This window comes from Lissotriton vulgaris, chromosome 4_1, assembly GCF_964263255.1.
Source record: "Lissotriton vulgaris chromosome 4_1, aLisVul1.2, whole genome shotgun sequence".
NCBI classification, from domain to species: Eukaryota; Metazoa; Chordata; class Amphibia; order Caudata; family Salamandridae; genus Lissotriton; species Lissotriton vulgaris.
In genome coordinates, this window is record NC_141691.1 from 1657972935 (window position 1) to 1657990636 (window position 17702).

General features: G+C 46.8%; 1 protein-coding gene across 5 annotated transcripts in view; it reads right to left on the reverse strand.

Moving 5' to 3' along the window:
• The window catches only part of PAG1 (phosphoprotein membrane anchor with glycosphingolipid microdomains 1), a 485100-nt gene that overhangs the window by 7860 nt on the left and 459538 nt on the right, over window positions 1-17702 (reverse strand). For all 5 annotated transcript variants that reach the window (XM_086965925.1, XM_086965928.1, XM_086965926.1 and 2 more), the window contains one exon: window positions 1970-2029. In XM_086965925.1, the coding sequence (XP_086822051.1) occupies window positions 1970-2029 (60 nt within the window). The remainder of the gene's footprint in view (window positions 1-1969; window positions 2030-17702) is intronic.

The following is a 17702-nucleotide window of genomic DNA, read 5'->3' on the forward strand; positions in this document are numbered from 1 at the left end:
GCCTGTTTCCTTTAGGGAATTAGGCTGCTTAAAAAAAATACTTCATGTAAAGTCAGTCACAGAAATTGTATCTGCTGACCTTTGGTGGCCACCATGTCTGTGATCATTACCAATTGGAGTGAGTCACAATTTAGTAGGTCTGATTCCGACTCACTCAGAATCCGTATTTTGTGAACAGACCTGTTAATGTATAGGTTGGTTTAAAATCAGTTTCTGCTCACAAAAAGACGACTAACAAATAGTGACTGCTTTTCACAACCAGAAAAAATAGTACATCTGCCCATTACTTGGTAATTGGGGTCTCTAGAAGCCCTTGAGAGGGTGTGCATTTATCTCTGTGCCTCAGGTGACTATTTCCAATGATCAGTTAGCCACTCTGCCTGACAGTAGACTTGTGCTGGTGCTGTTCGATGTAGGCCTGTTCATATGAGAATGTTTTTCATTGACATGTTAAGCCATTAAGGATTTTTCAAATCAAATCCACTCGGGAAAATACCAAGGGTTGAGTAACTATTGACAAGAATTTGTCAATGGAGGGTGCATTTGCTATCAATTATAGCTGAACTTTATTTGACTTGAGGTTTTCTCTTTAAATGGCAATTACAAATTAGCTTGCTTCGGGACATGTATTTATTGCAGGAAAATTATCTTAAATAAAGACCCCTGGCAGACTCACAGGACTCTACCTTGAATAACCTTTAGAAAGACTACTGAAAATACATATTTCCCAAATTGTCTTTGCCTAATATGTCAAATGATATAGGTGTTTTCAGGACTAACATACCCCTCTGTGTTCCACACAGATCCCCTTTATTAGATACTTATTGTTGCCTTGTATTTCAGGATTAGCAACATTTTGTACACGATGAGATGGTTATCTTGGCCATGTCTTAAACAGATGTCCTTCATAAAATCACCCACATCCTCTGCATTTCCCTTTAACTACCGAGGAAGAATGTCTAACAGCTCAAAACACACTAGATGGGTCAGGCTGCTTTCATTCGATATCTTATTGCAAGGACGATTTGTCAGCTAGAAGCTTTGTGAAATTGAATAAAAAAATGTAATGGACTTTTGGAATTTGACTTAAAATGCAGTGTGGGGAGTTATTTTACAAAGATGTAACCATATTGTGGCAAGTCTCCTGGAAATGGCTCTATATGCATGAGTCGTATGAGCTTCACAGTTAGTCCACATCTGTGACACGCACTGTGGGGAGTGGAGCAGAAGATGGTGTGATATTTGAATTTTCTTCATGGTTTAGCCTTTAGAGAGTCTTGATCACTTATCAATGCTTCTGCAGATAAGACACCATCACATAAAAAGCAGTGCAATGTAGAAGACATTGTAGATTTCTGAAGAAAAATTCACCTCCTCCCAGCAGGAGGAGCTGAAGAGTGGAAGCCTCAAAATATACTTACAACCTTCATGACCATCATGGACAATCTGGAAGGCAAGAGAGTAGAGACTGCACTTCCCCTTGCTTAGCCAAAGTCGAAGTGAGGAGGTACAATGGGTGTGATTTATGCGCATTCCCAGTACAGGTTATGCTAAGGCAACACTGAAAAAGGATCTGTTGGAGCTATGGCACCCTTCAAGGTAAGAGGAGTCAGGAGGTGTGCCAGGGTATGTTGCATGGCAGGTGACTACCAATGTATTCTCTGGTCAGAGATTTGTTTTTCCCTGATAGCTTCAGCTACAGTAATAGCCCTGCTGAGTAAATCTGAAAAGTGTGGATGAAAAGCATGTCATATGTTTACTCTACCAACCTCCATTCACTGACACTTTATCTTTACCCAGAAGAAGCATCAATCTAAGGTAACCCAACGGCTCCTGTTTAAAACTGCCTGGAAGCTCTCATGTTAGGTGTGAAACCAAAGCAATAATTAGTCTCCTATTGAATAAACAATAAAACATTAAAATCTCAAAATAGAGCTCTTCAAAGGTACAGTACTACAGTTGAACTTACATCATCCTCTTGGACGGTGGACTCATCCTTCAAAGACTTGTAAGACAGTGAACTGTTCCTCTGAAACAAAAAAAGAGAACATTCACACTTCTGCTGTTAAATGATGCCTATGACACCCTCTCTTTGCATCAGCTATGCTCAATCTTCTCATATATGAATAACCATTTACAAAGGCTACCTTCAATAGTGATCAGTTGTTCAGCTCAACTCTATCCATGTGAAGAGTTAATGTAGTATTCAGTCAAGACAGTGGGGCTGGTGAAATTAGTGTGCCATGTGTTATAAAGACATTGCTGATGAGGCACAAATATTTAATAAGTATGCCTGAAAAGATGCATTGGCATTTTAAATCAAATGACTAAATGTGCCACTAGGAAATAATTACAAAATAAATTCTGCTATGCCATTTTTATTTTTTGTAGCATTTGCGCTCAATGTGCTCAAAAAATAAAAATTATTTGACGCAAACATTGTATTCTGTTGAGCAACAAGTGGGGTAGATCTTAATATTTACAACAGAGAATAAATGGGTTCCTTCCTCTATGAAAAAAACAGTTAGTTCAAAATTTTAGACTGTGCTCAAATTTGGGAGTATTTGAAAATTTGTGGGTAAGATTTACACCCTGACTCAATGCCTGAATGTCGCTGGTAAAGACTTCTACTAGGAAGGTGCATGAATGCTGGCACACAGGTGGACAATATTTACATACAGACATCCACATGTGAATGAGTCACAGCCCTTGTATGTATTTATGCATTGTTGGAAATGTGTCCTTTCCACAGGGTTACCCTGTATTTGTTTTGCGTTGTGGCTGAACCGTATTTTTGCTGGCTATAGAACTCTGTGCACTTTATCTCTGCCAACCAAATGTAAAGCTTGTGTGCTCTTCTTTTCAACATGATGAAATTGATATACTTCTGATTGGTGTATTTCATTTGCCTATAAGTCCCAAGTATATAATGTCAAATATACTCAGAGCTGGTAAATAAATGCTGTAAGTGGACTGTGGCACCTGTTGTGACATCCAGTTAAGTGGCACTGTAAAGCATGCCCCCTGGCCCACCGGTAGCATAACTGTGCAGGTTTTAACTGCAAAATTGACCTGTCAATATAGCCCTTTTTGACAGACCTAAATCTTCCTTTTAAATGTTTGTAAGTCACCCCTAGGTAGGCCTTATCGCCAATAGGGCAGGGGGCATGGTACCTAAAAGTAAGACATGTAAACGTTTGGTGGTAAATATGTCCATATAGAGAAAATGCATTTAAAGCTATTCTCACTGTACTAGGACTGGCTGTTCCATAGGAAAGCATTGGGATTCAATATTAAGTTTAATAAATGTTATCTTCACTTTTGAAATATTGATTAAATCTCTATTTTGCTCTCTCCCTTCTGTCCGCTAGTAGTTGGCATTTCAATGGGTGTGAATAAGGTGTGGCTAGGACATGGACAAATGGACTTGGGCTTGGGGAGGTGTTGTTATGCCCTTTACATGACATGCCCTTGTTATGCCCTTTACCCGATTGGTGATGGGGACCCCAAGAGTCTTTTCCACACACTAGGTCATACCAGGCATAAATGTGGCATTTCCAAATACTCACTTCAGAACACTCTGGGACCTGTAGGAGATCAGAAGAGGACTGAACCTTCTGTCTGAGACAGGAGAATAACCTAGAAGACTGGACTTGCTCTGTCTCTTGTACCCAGTACAGCAAAGTGGCCTCAAAGGGTCATACGACTGGTTTCCTGCTAAAGCCACAGGCACACTAAAAGCTACAAGATGGCTTTTTCTGCAACTGCCCAGCTGGAAACTGGATCTGGGCTTGAGCCTCTTGCTGGCCTTTGTGTGTCACCCTGTGAGTCTCTAAGTGTCTCTCCTGAGATCCTGGAGGAGGATTAAGAAATGTACTGTTGGGGTGGAATGGGGCTTTAAAGGACTAACGGCAGAAGGTAAAATCTTTGATCAGGACAAACCTGGTTAGTGTATCCGATCTGTGCTTCATTGTAGTTTGCATTAAACTGTGCCTAGGTCCTATTCTGCTGTAGTGACCAATGACTATTATTGGCACGTTATGCTTCTTGGCACTATTTCTACTTAAATTGTTTTTTTTAAAATTATATCACTTTTTTTTTGTCTAACTTAGTTTTATTTTATTTTAAAACAATGTTGCAGTTTACAGTGCATTTTTTTCGTTTCCCTGCTTTGATGAACATTGTTAATACAAGACAGAGCATGGCTTTACAGATATAGCTCATTCAGTATCTACATACATACCGGCCAATATTAACTATTATAGTGATCTTTGTCCAGCAATCGGATTGACATCATAGTATACTGTTTTCAATTTACTTAATGCTTAGTCAACAACATAACATAAAAACCCAACAACCTACACCTAGACCACTTACAGTGAATTTATATATGCTCATCTGTGTCGCACCCGCAATTCCTCCCCACCCACGCATGTGACCCAACACACCATTTCGTCTATGGATCTTGTTTACGAAGTCACCCATTCATCCTAGTACATAATACATACCAGGCATTTGGTATACCCCTGTAGTGTGGGGGCTAAGTATATATAGCTAAGAGGGGAGGCCAACAATGCATGTGTGAGCCCATGCAGGATAGCTGGACGAGGCAGTGATCGCTACCTTACATTCCCTACTTTATAGGCTATCTTCACTCGCATGTCCGTTGTCAATTGCAGGCGTTCCCGGTGGCGACTGCAGGCGGTCCCGCCAGGCTATGCGAAAGTCTGATAGTAACGCGTCCCACGCCGCAGCTAGCGGCTGCTTACGCAGCCCTCTAGTGTTTTCCCGTTTAAGAGTCACGCATTCCGCCTGCGCACAGCATAGTAGGGATTGGTACCATGCCTTCGCTGCCGGGGGGGGGGCGGGAGGGGGGGGTCAGGCGACTTGCAAAGGTGTGTGAGCAGCCTCTTGGCAACTATGAGTACCATGTCTATGTACCTGGAGGTCACTTTGTGTTTTTTGGATCGGAGGTACAGCCCCAAGAAGCATGGCTCCCACATCAAGTCCAGTTCCCATTCCGTGCACTGAGCCAAGCAACTGGTGACCACGACCCAGGATGTATGGATGGCAACGCATGACCACAACATATGCAGTAGGTCTGCTCCTATTTCGTGAATGATATAATATAGTATGAGTCGGAATCAAACGTTCCGAGGTATTCGCACTGGGCTCTCAAGAATATTTTCACAGTCCCGATCCCTGGCGGGCTGCTTCAAGTCTGCGTCCCATCGAGCTCGGAGGGAGAGCTGCTGCGGAGTCGTATGTGTACGGAGGGATTCTGCAAACCACTTGGTTAAGTTCCTGCTTGTGACCATCTCGTGCAGATACTGTATAGTTAAGTGGGTGCCAGGTTCTTAAAAATCATATCACCTTATTGGATTTTTGTCATTTTGTTGTCATTATGTTTATTACATTTCCCTCTCTTTTTCGAATTAATTTTGGGATTTTTATTGTTTTGTATTTTAACTTTATTACTGTTTTAGTACTGCACAAATAATTTATACATTGCCTCTACTTTAAGTCTGTCTGCTCTGTGCCATAGCTACCATGGGGGTTAAGCTCAGGTTTATTTAATGACTATTTTTTCCCTCTAAAAAGGATTCTTATTATTATGCGAGCTGAGTCCTCACCGCTCTCAACTAATCCTAACTGTGAAGTAAGGAGCGCTGTCCATTAGATGAGGGTTTGAGAGACAATCATGTATATCAAGCGTGGATTACACAAATAAAATGTACACGCATGTAGGCAGTGGACGATTACGTTGTTTGTCCAGAATCACATGATGATCGGTCTAGTTCGGAGTCCAGGATTAAAATTTGAGTTTCCAGGTTCAAAAGGCTACATCAAAGGCCACTAGACCACATCTCCCTAGTTCTTCCTGCAACTGTTACCAAATGGCTATTATGCAGCTGTCAGTAAACTGATATACATCGCTCAAGATTAGGCCAATCTTGCTCTGGTCTAATCTATTTGCAGTTGAGGAGGTCACAAAGGGATATTGCGCTTTCTTTTGTGAGAAGGTAAGCAAACCCAAGAACCTTCCACCAGGAGAAACATTTCTATGTGATGCTCCTATGAAACACTGGTCCATAATTGAACTCCACGTCTTTGATCTTGAGCAAAAACAATCCTTTTTACTCTTTACTGCTCTTCATTTTCCCTTAATATCGCCAATGGCAATATCTCCCTTTCCTTCTGCTAATGTAGACAAAGCCCATAACACAGTACGACGTGTTATAACAGACATTGCTTCATTATGCTTGGGTCTTACTATGGTCGCAAACACTACCTTCTCCTGTAGATTTAGCTCACCTCAACCTGGGGAATAACCATTGACTCAGACATCTCCAGGTCGTCAGATCCTCCAATGACTTTTTCATCCATGTGCATTTCTCTTATGCGAAGGGATTCCACCCCTGCCTATTCTACTATGTCTGGTAAGCAGGAGGTCACCAAGGGAAAAGGGGGAGAACAGCCAATAAACTGCTAGCCTATGTTTAGCCGGCAACAGAGGCAAGGCAGCAAATTTATGTTGAATTTTATGATTTCTAGGATTACGAATAACCCCCAAACAGTGTAGGGCTGACTCCTCTACCTCTATCCCCTTCACCCGTCTTAGCATCTGTACCACCTTACCACCAATAGCCTGTCAGATTTCTACACGACCATGTCAAAGGCAGAAACCCAGCATCATCCAACTTGAATTTATATATTCATTCATTCATGTGGAGAGGTGTGGCTGACTGGTTAGAGGCGGCAGACCTGTAAGCAGAGAACGGCCCGGGACCAGGGTTCAATTCCCGACGCGGCAGGGTCATGGACCAGGGGTCAACGGACTTGATAATTCTCGCCTCAGTGCCTACTCTAACCAGGGAACACACCCGGTAACTCTGGGCATTAAGCTTGCCTCATCTCTACAACGGCCCCCCACAGATGCCGGGGATGCCTGGTTTCACCCTGGAGATACCCAGAAAGGGACCATCTCACAGGGAAAACCAGGACGGGTTCCCCAGCGGTCTGCAGCGCCAGGACACTCGGTTAGAGTAACAGTGCACTTTACAAGTACCCCACATTTACATTATTCGAACAAAAGACAAAAGGTTAGATTGAGGAGGAGGGTACATTTATGACTGTAGGATGAATTTTCGAGTGTGATGTTATCAAATGCATTTTTTCGAAATAAGCGATAATAAGATACCTTTTCTATAATAAGAGAAAAGCATTTTCATAAACAACGATTGTTAGGCTGACACTTTACCCAAAGTAATATTTTTCTGTTTCTAAATATGTTGGTCCAATCCTAATGAAATTTGGGGTGCATTCCTTTGATTATAGAGAGGCCATAATAACAATTAGAATGTCCTTATAAGGAATGCAGAACCCTCACCCCTATACAAAATCAGCCTATGGGAATACGTGTGCGAGCTCCGTCACCTTACAGAGGCAGTTGTGCTATGGCTTCTATGTGGGCTCTGCAAGGGAGCAGAACTCACTGGTGACTTGAGGCAGCCTCATTACATGTGGGTGGGAGTACAAAAGATCAAAGAATATACTGGGCATTGGGAACTCATCCGTTTACAGATCTTTCACCTTTGCAACATTAGCTTTCGTAAAAAGGCACTTTAACTTGAGCATAATGCTAAAAAAACAAACATAATTCTACAACAATGTGGCATGTCTCATACTGCACTAAATATAATGCCTTAAAAAGAATTTAAAAGAAAAAAAATCATGAGATACAGAACATTAGGTTGTCGTTAATAGTGCTTGTTTTGGGGTCTAATTCGGAGTATCCCAGTGGTACTCGTGTTTTCATTTGTCGGGTACTGCTATAATATAGTACCATATGTTTCAGTTTAACTTAATCAATGACATTAAAAGCGCTCAAACCTTCAATAACTAGCAAATCTGACGAAATTCTGTACTCCAACACAAGCAAGCGAAGCCTGAAGTCGTTCTCTTCTGCTCCAGGGCTTCGAGGGAAGCCTTATTCCCAGGCCTCACTTGTGCACACACTGTGTGTGAACAGAATAACAGGCACCTGAATGACCCAAAGCTCTACCTGTGCTCCGCTTCCCCGGGCTTCCGCTCACATGTGTATCATTCAAAACCCTGTTAGTGGGACCTAAAGGGGATGTCATTAATTAGTTTTTTTAACGAATAACCATTTTATGGTTTAAATATTTTTATTGAATCAACCTCCAGTGTGGCTATGTGACATGCAACAAAGTTCAACATGTGGGTTACCAAAACCAAGGGATAAACATTTCGCGCAGGCATTAGCGGAAGAGGTCGAATAAAAAAGTTAACAGTAACAAGTCCGCCCGCTCCCAATATCCCCCTTTCCCCCGTCAACTGCGAGTTGGATATTGTGTTGCGGTGTTGAGTGTCACTGCTGTGGCTGCTCCCGCTGGGTAGTGACGTCCGGTGAGGTAAGTCGCTAGAGGCGGCGGTATCTGGGGCATGTTAGTTTCCGGAATTCTTGGACTAGGAGAGCCAGGAATGGCTGCCAGAGCTCACTGAACGTCGAGCCTTTTCCTGCCAGCGTGAGTGAAATCTTCTCCATCCCTAGTGTGTGCCACAACCGCTGAAGCTAACCTGTGTGTGTGGGAATCCGAGGAGTCCTCCAGTGTAGTAGTATATTTTGATGGGCTGTACGTAATACCATCGCTATCTGTCGCCCTCTTCTAGACTTTAGGGGATATGTGAGGGGGTTCGGGACTCCCAAGAGGACATAAGCTGGAAGTCTGGGGAGTTCCGTGTCTAGGTGTTTGTCAATTTCATCCAGGATTGGAGACCAGTATTGTTGTAGATGCTCGCACTCCCATAGGAGATAAACCAACGTTCCCTTTCTCCCACACCCTCTTCAACAGTCTGCACTGTGCGTGGGGTCTGCCTGGTGTTAACGTTCAGGAGGGTAAGATGTCTTTGCGTCTGCGACCAGTTGTCAGGGTGTAGTGCCCAGTGTCGTAGCTGCAAATAGAGCAGCCTTTCGGAATCGGGCAGGCCATAATTGGAGATGATGCCTTCCACACCAAATAGATGACCCCGTGCACGGCATTCCGTGGCTCTCCATTGTATAAAAGACATCTCGCCTATCCCAGGGCTGAAGTCAGGGTTGTCACAGAGTGGTGTAAGGGGGGGAGGGGAAATATTCAGTCAGTTTCTCCAACTGGTCTGGTCCCATGTTGTTAATGTGGTGCATGTGATGTGTGAAGCATAGAGATTGGGTTGTCTCTGCGATTTCTTAAGGAAAGGGATCTTCCTAAGGGATGTGCCTGCCATTGCACGGTCCTGGAATAGTGCTTCTCTGATTCAGTGGGGCTCCATTCGACCAGGTGCCGCTGTTGTGTGGCTTTGTAATAGAGTGTGATATCTGGGATCCCAAGGCCGCCTTCGCATGGTGGGAGAGTGCTAACAGTCCTCTTCATTCTTGGCTTGCAACCTTCCCAAATAAAGAGTGAGAGCTCCGCCTGCAAGCGGCTCAGCCAGCCAGTGGGGGGCCGCAGGGGGAGCGTCTGGAAGAGGTAGAGGATTTTGGGTAAGATTGTAATTTTAAAAGCTGCTGCTATGTGCCCCAGCCAGGATATGGGGAAGTGTTTCCATCGCCGCAGATCCGAGCGGATTTGAGTGTGCAATTTAGTATAATTTACTAACGCCGTGGCCTGTAGCTTAGTAGCCAAGTGAATCCCCAGATATGGGACTGTCTCACCAGATCACTTGGAAGTGTGCTTGCGCTTGTGGTGACAGCGAAAGATTCAGGGTAGTGTGTTTTGTAATATTTACCTTGAACCCGGTTGCCTTCGCGAAAGACTACAGCTCCTGCAAAAAGGCTCCTAGGGCTATCTCGGGGTCCGCTAGGGTGACGAGAAAGTTATCCGCGTACAGGCTTATGACAGACTTATAGTGTGTATGTCGCCCCGAAACGAATGCCCGTAATGTGTGCGTGCTCCCTAACTCTCTGCGTTAACGGCTCCATGTATAATGCAAAGAGCAGGGGTGACAAAGGACACCCCTGTTGTGTGCCCCTACTGATGGGGAAGGGAGCTGAGGTGTGTCCGTTAACTCTCACTGAAGCTGTAGGGGAATGATAGCAATTTAGGGTTTGTGTCCTCATTCCCTCCCCCAGGCCTATGCGCGTCATTGCCTGTTCTAAGTAGGGCCAGTGAACACGATTGAAGGCCTTTTCAGTGTCAACTGTGAGGAGCATGTAGTCCCCAGGAAAGCGTGACACATTCTCTATGAGATGCAAGACCCTCTTGGTGTTATCACTGGTGTGTTGCTGGGGGATAAAACCCGCCTGGTCTAGGTCTATCAGCCCGGGCATATAAAGAGCTAGCTGAGCTGCTAGGATCCCTGTGTAGAGTTTCAAGTCAATATGAAAGAGGGAGATAGGCCTATAGGCCCGGAAGTTAGTCCTATCTTTCCCTGGTTTAGGGATGACAGCAATTGCGGCCTCCAGCATGGATTTGGAGATTGCCCCTGGGAAAAAAAAGGAATTAAAAAGCCTGGTCAGTAGGGGGTGCTAGTGCAGAACAAAATTGTTTGTAAAAGGCCGCTGTGTAACCATCTGGGCTGGGGGGTTTAGCTGGCTTAAGTCGTGAAATGGCCCCTATGACTGCTTCAATTCGTATATCCCTCTGTGTATGCTCCGCCTGGTCTGGGTTCTGTGTCAGTTATGTGTATATATCCTCCTCTGCCAACTGTTGCCCATTGTACAAGTGGCCATAGAAATTTCGGAACGTCTTCGCAATAGCTGCGTTGTCTGTAATCACTGTCTCAACTTGATCCCCGATCTTTTGAACCCCCTGGAGATGTCTAACCTCTCTTAATTTATGTGCTAGCAGCCGCCCACACTTGTCCCCTCCAATGTGAAAGGAATGGCGCAAGCGCGGCGCAGCATATTCTACCCTGTCACGGGCGATGGCTGCCAGCTGTGCCCGGATTGCAGTCAGTTGGCGCCAGGTTCGAGGAGCCCCCGTTCGTTGGTGCATTTGTTCCAGTTCCCTCACCTTCTGAGTAAGGTCTTCTCTCTTTTGTTTGCGATCCACATTATCTGCGGACGATATGGCGATTAGTTTGCTCCTGATTACAGCCTTCAGGGCTTCCCATCTGGTGGACATGAGCGTGTCCGGTTTGTCATTATGTGATAGATACTGGTCGAGTGCACGTTGTATCTGGTCAACTACGTCCACGCATTGTAGAAGGGTGTCCGGTAACTGCCACTGTCGCGCTGGCTGTTGGGCAGGTGGTAGTGTCAGAGTGGTCACAACAGGCACATGGTTGCAGAATGCTGCTACTAGAATTTCTCCTGCCGTTGTGATGTCTTGGAGCGCCATAGAGCCTATCAGATAGTCAAGACGCTCGTAGGTTTTGTGGGTGCTAGAGTAGTAGGAGTATTCTCTGAGTTGCGGGTGGTAGCCGCTCCAGAGGGCCACTAGGCCCAAGTCGTCTCGTCTAGTCAACCGTGCATGGGAAAGAGCGCCAACCTGGCGTGTGCGCTGGGCCGACCTATCTAGAGTGTTGTTAAATACCAAGTTAAGGTCGCCCCCTAGCAGAATCTTACACTCTGGCGTAGCAGTAGCTTCAGTCCGCGCCTCGTGCAGAAACCATTTCGTCCTTCATTGGGTGCGTATATGGACCCTAGGACTAGTGTGTGTCCCCCGATCGCGAACTGATAGGTAAGGAACCTGCCCTTGATTTCGGCTACCTTTTGTATCACCTTCCCTTTAAATGTCCGGGAAACTAAGATCGTTATCCCTGTTGTCTTGGAGGGTCTGGATGAGAAAAATTGTTTGGGAAAAATGCGGGACCTGAGTCGATGACAATCTTTCGAGAGCAGGTGAGTCTCTTGTAAGAGACAAATGTCTGCGCTGGTACTCTCCAGGTATGAGAGGATCGCTCGGCGTTTGACGGGATTATTGAGCCCTCTCACGTTAAGCGTATTAGGCGGCATCTAGAGCGGTAAATCTGACTTGCGATGGGGGGACCTGGAATAGAATCCGGGTGCGTTGGCTATTATGCAGCAGTAGAATGCGCCGGATATATCCGCGGCTGCAGGGTTCGGGGAGCAGTGGACGGGGGACCCTCAAGAACAAAAAGAGAAAAGAACCCCATGAAATATTGGCACAACAGGCGCCCAAGCAAGTTTGAAGTTCGTAGTTTAGTCCGTCATCCATAGACGATCGGCAGTGGGTCTTCACTGGGGCCATGTTGTGGCCCAAGTCATCTCTCCACCCCTCCCGCCGACCGCCCCGTTTGCAGATTTAGAAAGGACGTGTTTCCCATGCACTGTTCGTGGGGTCTGCGTCTTTACCAGTGACTCCAGCAGGGCGTACAGCACTGCTCGTTGCCCTTTCATGATTTCTGCAGGGTCAGGTCGTTTGGTGCGGCGTCGTGGTCCTTGTTGCCGCCAGTGTGGTTGTGTGTCTCCCGTCCCGCGGGTGGGACTGCCGCTGCTACCTTCTTCAACTGGGATGCCGACTCCTAACAGCTGACTGGCTTCAGAGAGGGAGCGGAGTTGGTAGAGCTTGCCATCATATCGGGAAATGAGTCGGAATGGGTGCCCCCAAGAGTATGAGATGTTGCGCTGGCGCAGATGTGCAGTGATAGGTCGAAAGGTCTTGCGCTTCTGCAGAGTGAGTGCAGCTAGGTCCTGGTACAGAACAGAGTTCTGGTCTCGGAATGTGATGGGGATGCATCAATCTGGCCTTGTGAAGGATTTCCTCCTTAGTGCGGTAATCTTGGACGCATACCAATATGTTCGACGGAGAGCTTTGTCAGAGCGGGGAGACCCACCCTCTGTGCTCTGTCTATTCTGAAGTCTGCATCGAGTGGGTTGCCCAAGATGTGATGAAAAAGTTCTCTCGCGTAAGTGAAGCTGTCGCCAGCCTCCTCATTCACTCTCACCCTGCGAATTCTGATGTTATGAGCGATGCTCCAAGTCTTCGAGATGCGTTTGCAGATCTACTTGCTGATCGTGGATGTGAATCACCTCTTGTTGTATGGCAGTCAGTTCAGTGTCCCTGTTATCACCTTTGTCCTCCAACGCCGCAACTCGCTCCCAAATGTTGTCCACATCCTGCGTATGTCTTTAATTTCAGCTGTGAGGTTGTGTTTGACTGTTTGTAGATCATCGCGCAGTGTCGTGAATAGGGATTCCAGTATGGCCAGCGTCACCGGTTCCTATTTAGGTTCACCCATCTGTGACTAGGTAGTGTCACCAGTTGGTGGGGTTTCCACCACGGCTCCACCCTGAGAGCGTGCGAAGAGTTCCTTTAACATTTTGTCCTTCTTCCCTCGGCTATAGGACCTATTCTTTCCCTATAAAAATGGGTGTGCAGTGGTAGGTCAGAATCTGTCAAAGTCCGGTACTGGGGCCCTCGGGCTGTGTTGCGGGCATGGGGAGACTCCGTGTGCCCCCTCTATGCGTATATGACACGCTGCTGCTGGTCCGCTCTGTCTTGATCTGTCTCTACGAGGGGTGAGGAATCCCAGCTCAAGTCTGTGTGTGTTGCGGAGAAGGACTAACGGGTTTGGACGATCTCTTGTGGGTTCCTCCTCGTGCTGGCAGGCGCCAAGTACTGCAAGGAGCTGCAGCTGAAGAATATCAGGTGGAGCCTCTCCGCGGACCCACCTATCCCTGCCACCCAAAGCGCCAGTGCCCCTCCTTGTCAGGGGTTATGGAGCTTCGCCCCTGGAGTAGCCCGGCGGACGGGTTGCTATGTGGTGGTCTGGGTCACCACTGCTCCACTCCAGCCCCGCCGGTGGGTCTTAGGCCTGTAGGTCTCGTGCTTGGTGGCCGGTCTGTTTCCGGGGAAAGGCCTCAGGCCGGCACCCCGCAGAGCTCCATGCCCTAACCAGGGTCGTGCTGGGGGGGCATGCGGCACACCCACAAGCCACACCTGGGCCTCGCCGGGCCGCTTCCGTAGGCCGCCGGGCCCCACTCTCGGCGACCACCTCTAATGGCGGCCGCACTCAAGCACACCCGGTTCCACCAGTTAACCCACACAGTGGCAGACTGCCGCTCTGCTGGTGCCAGGTGGGTCTAGGCGACGGGGCAACCCCTGAGGTGCTTCTGGGCGTCCCACTTAGATGCTGCAGTGTCTATTGGGTATGGGCATGCCACGGCTCGCATCTGGACGGCGGGGCCTACCCCCGTTCACCGTGCCCAAGTGTGCTGGTCTGTGCTCCCCCTCTCCTAGGTGTAAACTGCCCTCTCGCCCACCACTCTGAGGGCGATGGGGGGGGGGGAAGCGATCTGGGCTTGTAATGGCCTCTCACTGGGCTCCTAGGGGTGCCCTGCTGGGCCTGGCCGGCTCTCCCCCCTCTCTCAGTGGTGATCTGGTGCTGCAAGTCTTCAATGTTGCCCCCTCACTTGCCTGCAATATCCAGTAGTATGGATGCCTCTTACCACGAGTCCCAGCTGCTTACTTAGCACCGGGTTCGCCGCAGGACTGCCAGACAAGATGACGGGTGTGTTTCTTTTACTGCCTCCACAGCCGCACTCGGGGCACTTCCACTCCTGTGAGCCTCCTCTGCACAGTCGCTAGGCCGGTAGTGCGGGCCACAGCAGCCCGCTCCGGGCATCGTCCACTTTATGCTGCTCTGGGGATCTCTGATGTCCGCCCGCCAGGCCGCAGCCCCAAGTTCAGCAGCGCTGCCAATCCGCTCTGTGCTCCGCGATGGATAATGGCACCATTTGGTCGTCTGACACTTCCCGGGTCCCTGGGGGAGACGCTTCACTGGGGCACCTTTCCCAATGTTCCAATGGCTGTAGACAGCCAGAGACGTGTCCTTTTCTAGGCGGTCGGCAGGAGAGACAGCGAGACACGTCCTATCTCGCTACCATCTTGGACACGCCCTATCTCGCTACCATCTTGGACACGCCCTCCGAATAACCATTTTAATCAACATTCGTAAAGTCTTGGGTCTGATAGAAAAAGCAATATAGATGTTAGTGAATAAAGTGAGAGAAGAGCTTTACGGCTATAAAGAAAGACTGAAAAACATAAGGAAAGATGCAAACTAAGAGGTTCGACTGGACCACATTGATCTGCCATATATTTTCAAGTGGCTGAAGTGAATTCTCGGTTACCCGTGTGTCTGCACCTTGTGAGTGTTCGGTTAGTGTGGTTGGCTGGGGTTCCCTTGACCTTATGCTGTCTAGCATGTCGCTCCATATCTCTAGATCACACTCTGCGTTTGTCAGTGCGGACCAGTTTAAGTCTCTTCTCATCCGCTATCCCCCACCCCCTTAGATCTGCCCCCATCTTTCCAATGTGGAAGGCGAGGCTGGGTACAGTGGATCGCGAAGCAACGTTTTGATAGCACCAAACCTAATAGGGCAAACCTATACCGCAGCTTGGCCTCTAATTTATTAACTGTATTTGTATTAGTACTGATTACATTGTACGTGGAGCACTGTTAGTCGTACAGTTCCACTTTAGATAGGGAGAGGGTCTTCCCAGTTTATGTAGAGTTTACAGAGTTTTGTCTGCCCTGTAGACCCATTTGCTGGTGTAACGCAAAATGAAGGGGCCCCTCTTCAGAATGTGATGAGGGGCCAGAGTCTCCTAAAGATATTTATTGACCTTATTTACCTTATTTAGGTACACTGCGGCCCCCTTAAAAGGGGTAGAGAGGTTGCAGAGGCCTCTGTTACACCCCTACACCCATTGATGCAACAAATACACAATCCTCACACACATCAATATTGGGAGCGGAGTTTGGACAGTATTCATTGTCTAAAAAATACTTCTCAAAGCACCTTCTTTGCATGCCACGTGTATTTTGCACCACCAAATGGTCATAATGAATATATACACAACTGATCAAAACTGATGTCATCAAGCAACAAGACATGTTGGTAAATAAACTAGTTAAATAAACTAAGTACAACACCAACTTGAATGCAGTATCCTACTTAACATTTAGCTAACGATTCCTTTCCATACATGAGCCGAGTTGTACTGAGAACACTGTGATTGGAGCTAGAAGTAATAGGATACAGACTATACCGCTACCAAGTCAGTGGGAGGCAAAGTAAAGCCCGGGCGGAAAGGCCCTGTAAAGTGGGGCCCACACATACTGGATCATACTCCACGCTCACCTCGTCCTCCGGTAGCACTGACCTCTATATGCGACACCAAACTGATGAACATGAGCGCTGTAGCATACGCCTCCAACTCCAATGAACTCTTGCAATTGGTTCTGCTGCTTAACTAATTCTTCACTTAGAGAGGATGTGGCATAGTGGTACAGCTGCCTACTATGGAGCTGGTGAACCAAGTTTGAGTCTCGGCTTCAGCATCCTGTGATTTTGAGCAAATCACATAATCTCTCTGTGCCTACAAATGCAGGCGCATGCAGAAAATAAGAAAGGTGCTCAGCCTTCGAAGCCGCCGCCATACTTAGCAAGGGGGTGTGGAAAGGGCTACAATGACTCATACCTCCATAGAAAGAAAATTTAAAAGAAAGCAGTCTTACGTGGGGTGTGTGGGGAGGGGCGGGCATGCAGCACATGGGAGGAGGTGGTGGGAGGGAGGAATGCTATATTAAAATGTAAGCAAATACGGTACCGAAGCCTAACACAGACAGGCAAACAGTAACAGGAGCAGGGAACCAAGAAACAAATTGCCCCCAAATAACAGATAAAGAATGAAAGGGTAATCAGACAGAGCACTTGGTCCCTGTTCCCTGGGAGGAACAAAGAGAAAAAAGAGGGTCAAAGAAACAGGACTGACAACTAGCAAACAAGGATTCTTAAAGGACACCGAAACAAACAATTGAAAAGCAGTGAGTGGAATTTAAGCCCACACAAAAGTATATACTAAAGTAAACCATATATAGTGGTTGAAAACTCGACCAAAAAAGGAACAGCCAGAGCCCAAAGGAGGGTCTGATCCTGGATTTCACAGGTTAGAAAGACACTCTGCATTTCACTCCAGGCATGAGGTGTTTGTCAACAGTTCTCTGTCTGTCACAAAACTGCTTAGGGTGTCTTCAGGCCAGCTGATCAATGTGTGGCATGACCAAGCAGGCTGGAGTGAGCTGTTCGGTCACTTTGTGGCTTTGGTATTTTAGGAGTGCAAGAAGACACAAGATCTTTTAGGCCACTCCAGTCCACTGCCAAGGCCCCACTGGCATATGTACAATATTAAGACTGACACTAGGGTGGCCTTAAGATTGTCTCAGTTGTAGCTTCTTGTAAAACTGGAATACTTCATACAGTCGGTGCATTGCAAAAAGCTCCTATTGAACGAGAAGCAGCAAACATAGCTATGTTTTTATCTAGAACTTAGCATAGCGATTTAGTGCTGTAAACAACAGGTCTTATTATCTAATTAAAAGATATTCAATTATCTTCCTTGTAAGGTGAAACTCATAAATGGCCTAAATGGGAATTTGGGGCCTGATGTGTCCGGCAAGTCCTTTACTCACTAGGCCATCTTCTAATGACCTTGTGCACCAATGAATTTGTGATCATATAGCATAAAATCCACCAGAGTAACATTCAAACAGTAAAAAAGAAATTATACATATGGCTTTAACCGCATCGCTGCGGCGGCTTTTCCCGCTGTGTGCGGCAAATTATGAAAAGCAGCGTTACATGACGAGCTCAGCTCGTCATCCGCACACGACCACCGTGGCCGATGACGAGCTGAGCTCGTCATCAGCAGCGAAGGGGTTAAAAAAAC